This window comes from Oculina patagonica, chromosome 3, assembly GCF_052425735.1.
Source record: "Oculina patagonica isolate OP01 chromosome 3, crgOcupat, whole genome shotgun sequence".
Classification (NCBI taxonomy): domain Eukaryota; kingdom Metazoa; phylum Cnidaria; class Anthozoa; order Scleractinia; family Oculinidae; genus Oculina; species Oculina patagonica.
This window is the reverse complement of record NC_135760.1, coordinates 19,802,179-19,818,850: the sequence shown is the minus strand read 5'-3', so window position 1 is coordinate 19,818,850 and position 16,672 is coordinate 19,802,179. Positions and strand designations below refer to the sequence as shown.

The 16,672-nt window shown below is 38.2% G+C and overlaps 2 protein-coding genes across 2 annotated transcripts; both read left to right on the top strand.

Annotated features, from left to right (window-relative positions):
• Window positions 1–2,157: 2,157 nt before the first annotated feature.
• On the top strand, window positions 2,158–4,244 carry LOC144647037 (BTB/POZ domain-containing protein 6-like). The gene has a single exon (XM_078506780.1). It carries the CDS (start codon window positions 2,320–2,322, stop codon window positions 3,658–3,660), a length of 1,341 nt encoding a protein of 446 aa, XP_078362906.1. The 5' UTR covers window positions 2,158–2,319; the 3' UTR covers window positions 3,661–4,244.
• An 832-nt stretch (window positions 4,245–5,076) lies between these two features.
• LOC144645354 (elongation factor Tu-like) lies at window positions 5,077–16,672 on the top strand. Its single transcript, XM_078504905.1, has 10 exons — window positions 5,077–5,229; window positions 5,374–5,429; window positions 6,255–6,291; window positions 6,428–6,559; window positions 7,924–8,090; window positions 11,552–11,656; window positions 12,813–12,884; window positions 13,741–14,071; window positions 14,770–14,921; window positions 15,815–16,672. The coding sequence occupies exons 1-10, from the start codon at window positions 5,190–5,192 to the stop codon at window positions 16,073–16,075; spliced, it is 1,353 nt and encodes a 450-aa protein (XP_078361031.1). The 5' UTR covers window positions 5,077–5,189; the 3' UTR covers window positions 16,076–16,672.

The window sequence follows — 16,672 nt, the reverse complement described above, 5'->3', positions numbered from 1 at the left end:
AAAATTTTAAAAAAAAATATAATTTATATAAGGGAGAAAAAAAAAAAAAAAAAAAAAAAAAAAAAGATTTTTGCCAACTATAATAAATAATACTCACTTCCTAGTGGATTCCGTCATAATATTTATGTATTAACTGATTTCATTTGACAAGACAAATCTGACTAAACGGATTTCTGTTTTCGAATATACCGGTCTGGAAATCGCCCTTAGTTACCATTCAGACTCGGCTTGCACCACCCAAACGCTACATACGATTGTAAAAGGGTTTCTTGAGTGATGAAGGATAGATACTCAAGACGTTTCAGAAAGACTAAATTGCTAAAGACTAATTGATTAAATTGCCGTGCAGATACCTAATTTAAAAGAGGCCGGAACATTGAGTGGCATATAGAACACGTCTTGTTTCCTGATGAGTGCGTTTTTAGTGCAAACACACGCAAACCCCTCCCCTGATAAAAATGTAGTGGGTGTTACAGTGTCGGGTTATATGCGTGTACTCATATCGGCTCAATCCCACGCGTGACAGGATAAAAGTTTATTTTTAATAGCACGCAAGGCAAAGTTCATCAGGCTTTAGGTCTAATCCATTATAAACAGGGTGTACTTTTGCTCAAGTGTATTTGAAAAACAGTACGTCATCGGCTACGCATCTTGAAAAAATATTTTCCAAAACTTTTTTGCGTTCGTCGTTCATAATCCGTCTAAAATCCAAAGGCAGATCCAGACCTTCGGATAAGTTGGGCGCCCGATCATCCACCGTGGAATAAGTGAGGGCTCAGTCTGGAAATTTATTTTTCTCTGTCCTACGGGCCTCTATTTGGCCTGAGAATAAGGTAGGGGCCCGGGCCCCTGGCCTCCCCTAGATCCGCCACTGAAATCTTTCGTCAATGTAACCATCCTTACTTTTTGTTTTTTTAGTACTTCTTTGGTATTCTTTTGCCTTTGCTAACTATTCTTTTTTGTTTTTCTTCGATAAGAAAATAGCTTTGTACGTGCCTTTTTGAAGGGTATCGCATTTCACACACTTGAACTCCTCGGCATCTTGTTGACATTTTTCGACTTATATTTTGTTTTGAACAGACTGCGCTTTCGTTCTTTATTACATTTTCTACACATCCTCAATTTCATAGTGTGCCCAAATCGACACTATTATAGCAAAAAACTCAACTCATGTTGTAGAGGTTTGAAGAAAGGGCTTTCACTGTTTATGTCCCTCCTCTGGGGGGCTAGGACGGGAGGACGGCTGACATTTCAGGCAAAATGTCCAGTACAATCAAATGTGTATCCAATTTTCTAAATTTGATATTCCTAACTTGACAGGTATTCTCAAACCAAATTCTTCGCGGGCCTCGATCAACTTTGCAAGTCAAATTGATTTTCCATTTTAACTGTACAAGTGTAAATGTTAAATCAGATGGCTGTGCAATGCGTGCTTTGTACAAGATGTTCACAACATTTCCTTTATTTCCGGGGGCAGAGAATGTGACGTCACAAATGTTATAAACGTATAACAACAAAGGACCTACAATCCTTTTCTTTGACTTCAAAATTTATACAAAGCCAAAATTTACATCACAATTCCGTCTGGTGCCGTTTTCCTTCTTATCTTGTTAAAATAAGGCGCCTTTTTGGCTCCTAACGAGCCAGTGTTAATCGATTATCAACGCATGATTCTCAAAAGCGACATGTACAAAAGTCGCAATGATCAGATCCGTTTGAGCGGAAAAATAATGGAAATTGAGGGTGCTGTAGCCAAGGTTTTAAGGCACTTAAACATGTATTCCGCTAACGTGATATAATAAGATGATACAAGAAGATCTGTTTAGTTAGCTGATCAACTAAACTATTTTGATGTATTTTATTTTTAGAGTAGCCGGAAAAGTCAATGAAGCACGCACGCATTTTAAATGTTTTAATCGAGTCACGTAGCCTCAGGGCACGAAACGTTGCAAGGATTTTCAGCTTTATAAAAAGATTTACACACCGCAAGGAAATAAAATAGTTTTTACACGAAAAAAAACATATAAAATTTTACCTGCACTTTTCAGTCTCCTTTTTTGTAGACCGGAAGCTTTTTAATTAAATCACTACTGTTTATTAGTATGTCGAATGGCATGTTCGTGTTTCTAGATGTGACGAGACGAATTGTGGCGTGCGTGACGAAATTAACATAGACAAAACAAAAGATCACGGCAAGGAAGGTTCTGTTTCTATAAAGGCTGTTAACCGCCTTGAGGAGGAAACTTACGGCATTAACTTGGAGGTCTCTAGCAAAACCGTTTCGAAAACACTGAGAGTGGAATTTTTGATTCATCAGAAATGCACGATTTACTTTCTGAAGTGAATTCTCTGCCGCCGAATCTGACGGAAAGGAACAAGCGAATGTACAATAATTCGCTTATGAGCGATATAAATTTCATCGTGCGGGACAGCGAAACCGAGAGAAAAGTATCGATCCCTGCTCACAAGTACGTCCTAGCCATCGGAAGTCCTGTTTTCTACAAAATGTTTTACGGAGATTTGTCGGAGAGAAGCGACTCAATCGAGCTTGTCGATGCGGACTCCGACAGTTTGTTGGAACTTTTTCGCTTCTTGTATTCCGACGAAACCCATTTAACGGCTCACTGCGTTCTTCGTGTAATGTACTTAGCTGAAAAGTACATGATACCTGGCTTGCTGGACGAATGTGCTGAGTTCTTGAAGAACGAAATCGACGCTGACAACGCTTTGGAGATTTTGAAGCAGTGCGAGTTTTACCGTGACACCGAACAACTGCAAGAAAGATGTTGGAGCATCGTCGATCTGCAGACCCGGCAGTGCCTTCGTTCAAAAAGCTTCCTGTCAACGTCTCAGGCGATTCTGGAAGCTCTGGTGAAGCGAGAGACCCTAGACATTGAAGAAACCGATTTATTCCGGGCAGTATTGACTTGGGCAGACGCTCAATGCAAAGTGCATTCACTGGAACCGAAAGCCAAGAACATCAGGAAATTTATTGGGGGTACAATTTCGCATATTCGTTTCTCGTCCATAAAAGACAGCGATTTACTAAATCAAGGTTTAGCAGCTGGGATTTTTGATCTTGACGATTCGCTACTTACACGAGGGCTCACGACTCCTGGTTTCGTCCTCGCGAAATCAAATCACGAACACTTTTCCCTGCGGCCAAACATATCTCGTCAGCCGGCACGGCAAGGGATTCAGCCGCTTCGCTGTCGCCGGTTGTTCGTGAATGAACCTCCTCGCCTATTCGCACCGTACGAAAGTACCAATAGCGTTTCCTTCATAGCTGATCAACCCGTCTGCATTAGTGGAGTGCGCATCATTTTGAGTGGCCGAAAACTAAACGACGACTATGCAGTAATCACAAAACTGTTGGACTGCAATCGCACGTGTGTTAGCTGCGTGCAAGGTAGCTACACCGTGGAGTTTGGAGGTACGGAAGGCCTACCAGGGTTCGATGTGTATTTTACTGAACCTGTTCTCGTCAAAAAAGGTGTAAAATATTTTATCACCATGTTCTCTCCCGCTGAGCTGGATTTGCCGCAGTGCATTGGAAAGAAAGATGAAGTGAATTGTGCAGGAGTTAACTTTTATTTTCCTGATTCTACACACAGGCAATTTCCCGAGTTGATATTCCACCCTTTAGCGCCTCTGTGGTAGAAAAAAATATTTTTAATTTAAGATAGATGGGTCATTTACACCCATTTATAATTTTCTACGCGAGTAAAATAATATCGTTTGTAGGTTTGGATGAAGTACTTTTACTGAGACAATAAATAATTCATAAAATATTAATGCTTGCATGTCATTGAGGCTTCTCGCTGGTCACGGGTCACGAAAGAAAGTCGTGAAGTTCCGTGACATGCGGTTTAAAAAGTATGTTTGTTTTTGTTTTTTCATATTTTGCTTTCTTGTGAAACATATATCCAAAGTCTGATAAATTATTTAGAAATGTGTGTGTAAAATGGGAATATGGTGAAAATTTGTTGAAAGACTCGATCAATACGTCTTGCCTATTACTGTCTGAAGAATTGCGTGATGAAGCCGTTCGCATCGTCCTCTTAGCTATGAATCTATCTATAAAAAAAATTTATTGATACCTATACGAAAACTCTGCTTGAAATAATTGTTTCAGATTGCAGACGGTCAATTGCAGGTTAAGTTCTTGACACAATTTCTTTACCTGAAATTATTCTCTGTAACGTAGATTTTTTTTTTTCAATAAAAATACACAATTCACGGGCTCAGTATGGATGTGGTCTGTTTTCATCTGTGCGTGTTTGGGGGCTCCCCCGCCGTCGTTCTTAGGGGCGATCGTATTTAGCTAGTTTGGGGAGGGAATGTGAGTCTTCTGAAAAGAGGTGGGGGGGGGGATATGTCTGACGAAGCCCAGGATGGCCTAACAGCAATATGATTAGATAAGGTGTTTGAAGGTTTTCCGCCGTCCTTTTTCACCTAGTCCAGTCCCTGAACTCCCTCTTCCGCGCGCCCTCTATAGGGGTTGATCTCATGTGCGAGAAGTGAGACTTCAGGGACTAGGCTTTCTTTACCCCACTACCAGAGAGTTTGATCCCGAGTTTGACTCACTCCATTTTTTTTATTTTTATTTATTTATTTAATTTTTTATTTTTTTATTTTTTGGGGGAGAGGGCAGTTTGTATCATCTGTTTGTCCCATTGTAAAATAGGGGAGGGTGGCGCATTGTAGAATTCTCCTTTTTAGCCACATAAATCCACATAAAGCAGGGGCGGATACAGGGGGGGTGGATAGGGTGGATATCCACCCCCCATTTTTCAGTAAAAAAAATTCGAAATGTCACTTTATTTGAAATAGAAAATAAAGAAAGAAAGAAAAGTTAGCTCTCGCTCATGTCTGGTTGTTGTTACGCCACGTTTCGCCGTCTGCCGCCACTTAGGGTTAGGGTTAGGGTTAGGGTTAGGCCCTAATGGTCTGCCATCTCGAACGGAAAGACCACAAGCAAGTCGATGCGTTATGCGCAGTGCCAGAAAAGGGACTGGTGAAAACTTTTGTTACACCACGTAATTACCTCTCTTTGCTGAACGCAGCCCCTTTTTTATCGCGGGCTCAATTTCACCAACAACGTGATATGCCGAAAAGTGAGGTTCCATCGTAAAAAACCGTACTTTGACCAAAATACAAAGCCATTCTGACCTCATAAACTCGTAGACATGTTTTCAGTATCATTAAGAGGACTTAGATGTCAAAAAGGTGAGAAGTATTTTATGTTTTTATGCTGTAGTCATGCACGTGACAATTTCAAATGTCAGACTTCCAGATCGATTTCATTTGCTTAGCTTCGAACTGCTTTGGAATTAGATCGGTTCTTTTATTTTCGTATCTTGAATTTTTCAGCTCTCAAGGAAGCTATAAGGGGTGCCAAGTCTCTCTGTCTAAATTCCGGCTACGATGTAAGTTTAATTTGCGTCTAGTAAACTCTTCATACATGTAGCTATGTTTGTAGATTTTCAAGAGGGGGGTATATAGGGGGGTGGTTACATAATGTACATGAATGGTGTCAGCCAAACGTAACTTTAATTCCAATTTTGGGAGGAAATTTCTATTCTACGTTTTATGTATGTAGTCCATTTTCTGTGCAAGTATTTCTTGAAAGAACAGGTAACCATTTTGAATCTCCTTAAATTAAGGCTGTTTATTACTTGGCCAGCTTCATGAGAGGGCAAGATGTATCAAACCCTGCACTGTGATTGGCTGCCTGAGTGTGTAAGATATATATCTTATAAACCAAGCACGAGGGTCATACTGGCAGAATATTGGCAGCGTGGCGTGATCATTTGGGACATAATTTACCCAGTCACATCATTACACCATGTAATAGCTCCTTCATTGACCAAGCTTGTTTGGTCAAGATGGCTTGATATATTGGCCTTGTTCTTTTTTGTGATTTTCCCAGATAATGGACATGGACTGCATCTCTGTCCATAAACGTACAAAAAAGAAAGAACTTGGTCAATATCCAGTCAATGATTTTGTCCTCATGTTTGGGTTGACCCAGATATCGGCTGTATTGAATGAGTTAAAGTCATTTGCATCAGCAAAGTTAATGGATTATAATGTCCTGGAGAATACATGACAATGTGCAGTGAGGCAAGCCTCAGTTTCACATACAATAGTCTTTTAGCGACTGGGCTGATAGCTTTGTAGCTCTATCAACCACATTGGTCACATTACCGGTAAATAACAATGTTTCAAAATTTTGGTTTTCCCTGATTCAGAATTTGCTGTTTTTACAAACTGGAAGGAAAAGTGCCGGTAAGAATATCTTATACTAAGCCATTTGGAATGCTATTTACACACAGCAAATAAGTATTTTTTTATTTTTATTTTTATGAACTCACCATTATTGCTGATTCACTACAAGTTATGTATAATTTGTTTTTTTTTTTAGTGTTGCAACTAAGAAACTATGCAGCCCCTGCTAAAAAGGCCACCTTTTCCAGAAGCAAACCTCATGTTAACATTGGCACTGTCGGGCATGTAGATCATGGAAAGACAACTCTTACAGCAGCAATAACTAAAGGTAGATTTGTGTTTGTATGTATTTTACCAAATTCCCAAAAACATCTCACATGTTCAGTGGAACACAGATAAGAAACCCCTATTTTTTCAGCCAAAGTTTAAAAAAGTAAAATGTATTGGAACAGAATCTTTCTCCTCCCCTGCATACTGGTGATTTAAAGGCCCTCCCTATAATTTGTACAACTGTAACAAAGATAAGCTCAGGAATTTTTACATATCAATCACTTTGGCTACATGTATATCTGAAATAAAACTCATTATTATCAATACATGCGGCCAAATTGAAAACTGCGCTATTGAAAATATGCGCTTTGCAGGCCGTTAATCCATTAACAGGCCTGCAGCTGATTGGTTCTCGGTTCATCATCCGAAGCAAATTGTGTTTGGAAAGAAAAATCAAAATGTATTTGTTGTAAATGGGACAAAACGCAGTCAAAAATCGTATTTAGAAGTAAACGCCCAAGGCAAAGAGACAAAGAGAGCAACTTCTTGTTGTCCTGTGAGAAACGAAACATTGTTCACGTGAATTTGTATCTCCATTCCAGCTAATTTAGCTAAAGCAGTTGTAAGCATTTTACGCCAAAGTTCAATCGGAAAATATAAGTTTGTAAAGTATTAATATCCGTGAATCAACCCATTGTTTAAAATTATTATTTTCAGAGACAATGCAGCTAGCTCTTTTATACCACAACTAGACAATAAGACATAGGCGTCACTAGTATCATGTAAAATTTTCATTGCAACGAAGTACTTGTGTTATTGAAAATGTTAACTTCATTAAATGCGTTAGCTATCTGGATGTTATTTCGCCTTGTATATTGATAATATGAGTTCGATAATATTGTTTATTTGCTCCCTTGTAGTGTCATTTGTGGCCCTTGCCCCTCGCGCTTGGGCCATAAATGACACTACGCTGGTGCAAATAAACATTATTCCCGAAAAAAGTCATTTTATTCCCTTATTGTCTTTCCTGGAACCTAACTCTGAATGTTTTTTTTTATTTTTTTTATTTTATTTTTTTATTTTATTGAATGAAATATAAACATTTACAGTAAATCGACACACACAAAAAAAAAATACAGGAAAAAAAGTAAATAAATAATTAAAGGAATAAAAGTACAACAAAGGAAAGGAAAATTACATAATCACTTGTTTACATGAATATTTAAAAACAATATACATGTATGTATATATCTAGAGCCTACCTCTCTTACTTAATTAAACACTAACTAAACTTTAATTTAGAAAAAAACTGTAATTAATAAGAAGATTAAATAAGTTCTGGACAAAAGAGAGAAGCAATTGTTCCTTACTCTAATAATGGATCAGTGATATTTCTCAACTCTGAATGTTTTTATTTTGTAGTTTTGGCTGAAGGTGGAGATGCAAATTTCAAATCGTACACTGATATTGATAACGCTCCAGAGGAGAAGGCGCGTGGAATAACAATTAACACAGCGCATGTGGAATATCAAACAGCTAATCGGCATTATGGACATGTGGATTGCCCTGGTCATGCAGATTACATCAAGGTAATTAAAGTTTTTAAATGTCACTTCAGTCTAAATGAATGAAGTAATAATTTCCATGGACAAAAACCTAGCATGTGACCATTCAAATGACACTATTAAGCAGTGCAGTTGAATCCCGATAACTCAAACCCTCAATAACTCGAACCTCCTGCTAATTTGAGCCTTTTTCGATACCTCTTCAGGTCACTTTCTTACTAATTTTACCCTAGATAACTGGAACCTTCAATAATTTAAACCATTTTGGATTTCCCCTTAAAGGTTCAAGTTATCGGGATTCAACTGTACTTTTATGCAGTACTGTTTATTATGCTGTTCAAGGTGGTCATTTTAACTTTAAAGTCTTGGGATGAAACCCTGAATGAAATCTACTTAGAATTTTTATATTTTAATTTCATGTGAAACTGTTTATTATGCCATACAAGTTGGTTCATTAAGGTCTTTGGATAAAACCCCATTTTGTGACCATTCAAATGACACTATTGAGCAATACTTTCATGTAGTGCTGCTGTTCTTTATATTTTTACAAAAATGAGAAGTTTTATTCAATTTTTTATGTGTGTTTGAAGCAATATTTATAGTTTATGGCCTTTGACTGCAGCTATCGCAACTGGTACATCTTTCATCTTATTTCCCCTCCCAGAGTTTTTGTTTTTTGCAGATATGATTTGCAACAGTGATTTAATTTAATGAGCACCCTCTTTCTAATAAGCCCTCTCCCCCGCACATTTTTAATTTGTTTTGCTAAAAAGTACCTTTTTGTTCATAATCACCCTGATGCCAAAAAGTCCTCTTATCATGTTAGTAACCCTATTCCAATATAAATCGCCTCCATGTCAGTAAAATAATGCACCCTATTTTGAATTCAGTAAAGGCCCTTATTCTGTTTCATTTGTTGTTCATCTTTCTTTCGAACTGTTCAAATCATTCCTTCAGTACAAAAGAACTGTTCTTCTAGGTGTTGTTCGGGATTATTTTCTTTTGCTCATTTCTTATAAATTTAAGAGTTTTTTGTTGTCAAGCGAACAAGAAATTTACTTCACAGGAAGTTAATGTTGTGTGCGTGCAGATTGATTGACATATTGACAGCAGAGTTTCAAATAAAAGTCTCCGGATTGAGGGGAGGATGCTTACGTCATCGAAAAATCTTGTGTGGTTATGTCATAGTTTTTTTAGAAACTTTCGTCAACTAGAATTTGGGACGTTTTTTGATTTTCGAATGGGAAAATTTAGAGACCTAAGGAGAAACAGGTGTTTTGACTGTTTCCTCCCTCAAAAGAAAGACCTCAGTTTCATTTGACATTTAACAATTATTCCCCGAAGGCGAAGTGATTATTGTTGAATAATCCCCGAGACGAAGTCGAGGGGATTATTCAACAATAATCACGGAGCCTGAGGCGAATAATTGTTTTAGTATAATTTTCTGAGGTGATTATCAAGAACAGCAAAAAAACGACATCATAGCCCATTGGCAGAAAATCACTGCGACCGATCCTCAAAATAAATCTGAGGTACTAGAGCAAGTAATCTGGAACAACAGGTTTCTGATTGTTAATAAAAAATCGATTTATTTTCCACATTGGCTTCAGGCTGGAGTCACACACATATCAGACTTGCTTAACACAGAAAAAAAAAATCGCTTTCTATCTTTCTATTCTCTTTGCGAAAAATTCAAGACTAAGTTTAATTTTCTACAGTATTACAGCATCATTTCTGCTTTCCCTCGCTCGTGGAAAAAGCTTTTAAACTCTAACAACCAACTACCCATTAAACCCATTGATTCAATAAGCGATTCGTTGAGTTGTAAAACTCTCTATGAAAAACTGTTATCCCTGGAAAAGTTATCTCCCCCCACAGCAGAAAGGAAACTTATTGAATATGGGGTAGAAAAGAACAATCTGTGTAAGGTTTATCTTTTACCTTTTAACGTTACAAAAGAAACCAAAATGATGATGTTCCAGTACAAGATCATCCATCGCATCCTACCTACGAATAGCTTATTACATAAGATGAAGAAAGTTGACTCCCCAACTTGTCCTTTTTGCCCTACCGAACTCCATACCATCCGGCACCTTTTTATAGAGTGCACTCAAGCAAAAACGTTCTGGGTAGATTTTCAAGATTGGTACAATATTCATAGTAGAAAAAGAGTCCATCTTTCGAACTTAGATGTCTTATATGGTATATTGGACTCTCCTCGTGGTTGTTTAGCCCTAAACCATCTTATTATATTAGGAAAATACTTTTTATACCTTAACACCGGCCAAAAAAATAAAGTTCAGTTTAACGAGTACATATCCCTCGTTCGCGACAAACTATCGTTAGAAAAACATATTGCAATCAAATCCGGTAAATACGATAACTATATCAAGAAATGGAATTTTTTACAAAACATTTAGTTTCCTTTTGTTTTTGTTTCTCGCTACATCGTTCATTTTCTTTCTGGTAACAATTATAGGCAATGTTATTTGTTATTTCTTTTTTGCATTGTTAGCGTAAGTGTTGTAATGTTAAGTAAGAAGAGTAATTTTTGTAACTATTTTTTCGCACTTTTTAAGCTGTACTGTAAAGTAGCTCCTTTTGTAAAGTTAGTGATCTATATTTTGTAATCATCGTAATGTTGTATGTTTAATGCAGTTGTAAGTACTTGCAAATAAAAAAAAATAAAATAAAATAAAATAAAAAAACGATAGACAACAAGAAAACATCAAACACAAGTGTTCGCTTGCATACGTGTAAACCAGTTTAATTCATCGATTGAAATCAGAATTTACACTTAAAAGTTTATCAATAAAACCAAACAAAACAAACACTACAAGAAAGATAGATATCCGGTACCTTTGTTTAACTGTTGGTGACTTCTAAGAAAATGTGTGAATCCTCTCGAAATAAGTACGGTAGCTCTGGTCAGAAGAGAACTGAATAATGTTTGCTCAATTGATCTGACTGAGTTTGGATGGCTGTGTGCGATCTCCAAAACCACCGTGTTTATGATCAATTCTAATGTCTTGAGAACAATCTCTTGAAACTATTTTCGGTCCAAAAGCCTTGGTAGTCAACTTGCAAAATTCCCAATGTTTTAAAAATCCATGACATGGAGTGGTTTCGTTCAAATGAAGGAAAATTTCATTCAGCAAATGCAGCCATGTTTACATGCCTGGATGTCAAAGGTGGCTCGGCTTAGTATCCAAGCCTCCAAAGCTATAATCACCTCTCGCGGGGTGATTATAGCCTCATAAGCCGAGTTTCTCGACCAATCAGAATGCCCCAATTCTTATAATCACCTCTGAAATTATACTAAGTTCAGATGTTTATGTCAACAAAGAAATATTAATCTCAGCCCCCTGTCCCAAATTAGCTTCATGTCTCTCTCCAACAAGTGTACTCCCTTGAGTTTCCAAAATAAAATAATCACCCTTGGTGCCTAATCAAATCATTACAGTAACTTGATCATTTTTCTTCAGAACATGATCACAGGAGCTGCTCAGATGGATGGTGCCATTCTTGTTGTGGCTGCAACTGATGGACAGATGCCGCAAACCAGAGAGCATCTCTTGCTAGCCAATCAGGTGGGTGCGGTATTAATTTCTTTACCTCACTTCTTTACCAGTAAAGTGGCTCGTGCCACAAAAGCTTACTTGTCCAATGTTATAAAAGTTACACAATGTGTTTTTTATCAACAGCCTCAGTGCAGTACATGTATTGAAGTTAGAGTCAAAGAGACTTTACAAGAAAATTTTTTCTCTTATACAGGCATTATGAGCTCTTATGAAAAGATGCTCCAGCACACGCATCATTCATTCAATGAAAGTCGGGTGTCTCCTTCATTAAAGTTGATAATTTTATGCAGCTATCAAGAAATATAAAACCAACATTCGATGCAATGCCAAAACAATCCTCCCATAAGCGAAACTATTTTGAATATCACCAGAATGCAAGACACTGGTACTTGCAGTGCACTCGAAAGAAACAACACTCATCTCAAGAGAAACCAGATGCATCTAGCGAGGTGGTAGCTTTCTTTTGAGTGGTACAGTTATTATTATTATGGTATTATTATTATTATTGTGTAGTATTTTCCTCCCAGCCCTTAGATTTTATTTCAAATAAATTATTATTATACCATCACAGGCAAATGCAACTATTTAAACAATAGAGTGTTTCTGTTGAGGAACTATCGGCTGATAGTTGCCATGCGGAAATTCGATTTTCTTAAAACAAATATTAGCCCGAGAAGCAAAGCTTTGAGCACTAATATGCTAGTTTTAAGAACATCAAATTTCCAAGGGGCAACTATCAGACCGATAGTTCCGAGACAGAAACACTCTATTGTTTTATTGTTCACCACTAAATTTTCTTCTGCATGCCCATACAAAAACGAGCATCGTCAATTATTTTTTTCTTTTCAGGATAAAAAACTTAATTAAAAGCCGAAATTTAACAAACGAAACAAAACCAGACAAGAAACCCACTAAATGCAGTGAATTTGGTTGGGTTTTTTTGTCTGCAGGCACGCTTGTTAATTTTACAAAAAAAATTCACAGGCGGGCACTATTGATCCGGGCATTTTTCTTCGGCAGGCACTATGGGCTGATAGTGCCCTCGGACGGACGAATACTATCGCGTCATGTGATCAATTTAAACCAATCAGAATCGGAGAAAATTTAGTGGTGAACTATAACTTCTGTTAGATGTTTTTGTATCTGACTGCTGCATATGTTCCAGGTTGGTGTTAAGCATCTTGTTGTCTACCTCAACAAAGCTGATATTGTAGAAGATGAAGAAGTTCTAGAGCTGGTAAGCAAGAACCATTTACTTCAGTCTGCACCGGTATCACAGAGGTCAGGGTTCGAGTCCCCCCAAGCCTGATTTTTTCAGGCTTCTTTTCGCAACTGCTTTAGTTGTGTTCATAATTGCAAGGATCTTCTGTTCATTCATTAGGCACAACAGTTAGGCACAACAGTTTTAACATGTGTCAACCCATTCTCTTGGTCAACTACAATATTTTGTTCAAAAATTTGCTACTTCCAAAAAGTATTATATATAATGTGTCTCTGCACTGGAATTGCAGTAGAATCCAGTTAATACGGCCAGCATTGAGCCTCCACTGTATTCAAGGGGTATGCTATTAAAATGTGCTGTATGAATTACAGTAAAAACCCACATATAAGAACCTAAAATTTAAGAACCTGTTAGGCTAAAATTTTCATTTCAAACTCCCTTTTCATAAGAACCTATTTGGCATAAAATTTTCAATAGGTTCTTATTTTACAAAATGAAGGCACAGATGAAATGTAACACAGCATTTTATGGACGCTGCAGCATGAAGGACATGCTTCCTAGTACTTTGGAAAGATGAATTTACTGTATGGTTATCATCTAAACTGTATTCTAGATAATTATTTAATACAGCAATATATTCCATATCACATAATATTATGCCTGTACTAGTTATCTGCGCTGATCGCTAGTGCGCCTAAGTAGCCTAAAATCCCAGTACGTTTTCTATAAGAAACAGTAACCATAACAAGTTTCCATGAAGTGACGTTACCCTGTAGAAGCAGTTTATGTCCGTGAGTAAGATAAGAAAAGACTTTGAAACCAGGGATTAAGTTGTAACTTTGGAGCTACTTATCCATCTACTACAATGTAGGTAGAACTTGAGATGCGAGAGGTTCTCTCAGAGTATGGCTACGATGGAGACAACACACCCATCATTACTGGCTCAGCCCTGTGCGCCTTGGAAGACAAAAACCCAGAGATGGGTAAAGATTCCATTCTCAAGCTACTGGAAGCTGTGGATGAGTACATTCCAACTCCTGCAAGAGACCTGGACAAGCCGTTCCTCCTTCCTATCGAGGATGTCTTCTCCATAGCAGGGCGTGGCACTGTAGTGACAGGGAGGGTCGAAAGGGGTACCATCAAGAGTGGTGATGAAGTAGAGGTTGTGGGTCATGGCTCGAAGGCGAAGACAATAGTCACAGGTAACGTGAGGTCACTAGTCACTAAGGCAGTCTCTAAGGGCCCAAATTACGAGCACTTGACTGCTGGTGGAAAGCGTAAAGTCTAGTTTACATGAGCAATTTTTCTGTGGCAATTTTTATGTGACAATTTTTATTTGCTCCTGTAGATACGAAAAATTGGCCAGTTTTTCTGTGAAAAATATATTTGTTGACAAGCTGGCGAGCTAGCTTTTACGTAACAAATAAGTTATCACATTGCTTGTGTAGACGACTCGTCACATAAATAAATAATTTTAACATGGCAAATATTATGTCAGAATATGTGGCCCCCAGACTCCCAATCTCCCACAGGGCACTATGCGCGTGTATCTCTATGCGTATCTCTGCTGTCCAAGGTCATTAACGGCGCACCAAACTTTGGACAACCGACTGTGATCTACACGATCAAATGTATTTTACACATAAATCGTTCGTGTAAACCCAGCTTTAGAGAGCAGATACGGGAGGTGCAATGTACCAGGGGCGACGCGTGAGCCGCCAATATTCGCAGGTGAAGTTCGCACGCCTCCCGAGTCTAGTCTTAGCCCATTTTACTCCCCTCACTCTTACAACTCTCCAGACGCTTTTTTAGAGACCGCATACATTTTGGTTTAACGACACGCAATTGGAAACTGCTCTATACGTGATTACACTAAAACCCTCGATTTTACTTCATGCAGGTATCGAGATGTTCCACAAGCTACTCGATAGAGGAGAAGCCGGCGATAACTTGGGAGCCTTGGTCAGAGGATTAAAGCGAGAAGATGTCAAACGTGGAATGGTCTTGTGCGCTCCTGGGACGGTCAAATCACACACCAAGTTTGAGGCACAGGTAGCTTATACGGCAGAGATTGTAAATCTAATTAGCTTTGAAGTGACTGTTCCAAAAGCAGTTTTGCATCAGCTGAAAAATTGAGAGGACTCAATTTCAGTGCTTTATGGAATCCGATTGTCTTTCAAGCAGGATTGCCACAGGTCGGGAAATGGTCTGGAAAAATGAAAATCTTCACTGAAGGTCAAGGAAAAGTCAGGGAATTTTATATTCAGTCAGGAAATTAGACATTATTTTTCAATGTGATCTCAGCGATGTTTTTGTTTGTTTGTTTATTTGAAAACGGAGGCCGGAGGCCGCTACTATATATGACATTTTGTATTTATTTGGTCAGGAAAATTTTATTTTATCAGGAAAAAGTCAGAGAAAAGTCGGGGAATTTTGTAAATTGGTCTCTATGGCAACCATCTAAAGAGCCAGTACCTTTAGGCCAACGGGTCCCAATAATCTTTTGCTAGAAAGCTTGGGGAAGTTTGAAACCTCAAGATTCTTTTACCGGTAACAATAAAACATCGAGAGGCTCTGTACAGAAACTGCTTTTATTTTGTTAGCGATGTTTCACCAGCTTAAGGTCTGGCAAAACAAGGAAACATGTTTTTCAAAATTGATTCCCCGTCTTGCCATGGTTCAATGCAACACGGAAACACGGAATGTTTCTGCCTTCTAGCAGAGGCAATTTTTGCTTATTGCAAACAAAAATTGACCCTGGAGACAATGCTTCCTGTGCGGCAAAACTGGGAAACATTGGAGAAACATGCGCGCACTGTGAGTGTTTTTGGAAAGATTTTTTCTCGTTTTGCCAGGCCTTTAGGAAGCTACAATACAGTTAATCAATACAGTTAACTTTCATGTAGTTTTATCAGAATTGTTTTTTTTTTTTCAAAACCACACAGGTTTACATCTTGAAGAGAGAAGAGGGCGGACGCCATAAGCCGTTTGTGTCGAACTACCAGCCACAGATGTATATCAGAACCGGTGACGTGGCAGCTACTATCACCCTGCCCGAGGGGAAGGATTTTATCATGCCTGGCGAAGACGCCACCTTTACCATCAAACTCATGTTTGACATTGCAATTGAACAAGGGCTCAGGTTTACTCTGAGAGAAGGCAGTCGGACTGTGGGGACAGGGGTGGTGACGAAGATTATTGAGTAAAAAACTCTGCAGCTTCCACTACTGACCCCTCCCTAGTAATTTAAGATGTTCCTTTGTGGCTTCTTGATTTTATTTTCGTCATGTGAGAAACTTGCTGCCCGTTTAGCCAGCTCTTTTTATTGTTAATATTTTGTCAAATAAGGGAAGTATGGCAAGGCGGTGCGGCAAACACTCATCAATCGTGTTCAATGACAAAGCTGTTCAACTACAACCAGGCTTAGTTTGAGTTCATTGTAGTAAATCTTGTTACAGTTGACCCTACATGCAAGCGAGGCATTTAAATGTTGCTTCGATTCCTTGTCTTTTTCACATTGATCACTCGTAACTGCATCAAGTGTTATTGAGAGTGTATTGTTCGTTAGCTGGAAACGGTATTTTGTTAAACGGCGAAATGTTCAAGTCTGCCTCTGCTCTGTAACACGATGTACTTGTTAAAAAACTAAAACTATTGCCAGTGATTTTCGGGGGCAAGTCGAAGATATTGTTGACTCTTTTAATCAGTAAGCCCATATTTTCATGGCTTACGATTTCAAGTTTTGCCAACAAGTTGTAAAAACAATGAAATGACGTAAAAATTAAATAAAAGCTAGAGATGCA

Bases quoted from the DNA above. Each gene is read 5' to 3' on its own strand.
- LOC144645354 (XM_078504905.1), top strand. From the start codon at position 5,190: ATGTTTTCAGTATCATTAAGAGGACTTAGATGTCAAAAAG. The intron at 6,292-6,427 runs GTAAGAATATCT...TTTTTTTTTTAG, and splicing joins AACTGGAAGGAAAAGTGCCG to TGTTGCAACTAAGAAACTAT. The intron at 11,657-12,812 runs GTGGGTGCGGTA...CATATGTTCCAG, and splicing joins ATCTCTTGCTAGCCAATCAG to GTTGGTGTTAAGCATCTTGT.
- LOC144647037 (XM_078506780.1), top strand. From the start codon at position 2,320: ATGCACGATTTACTTTCTGAAGTGAATTCTCTGCCGCCGAATCTGACG.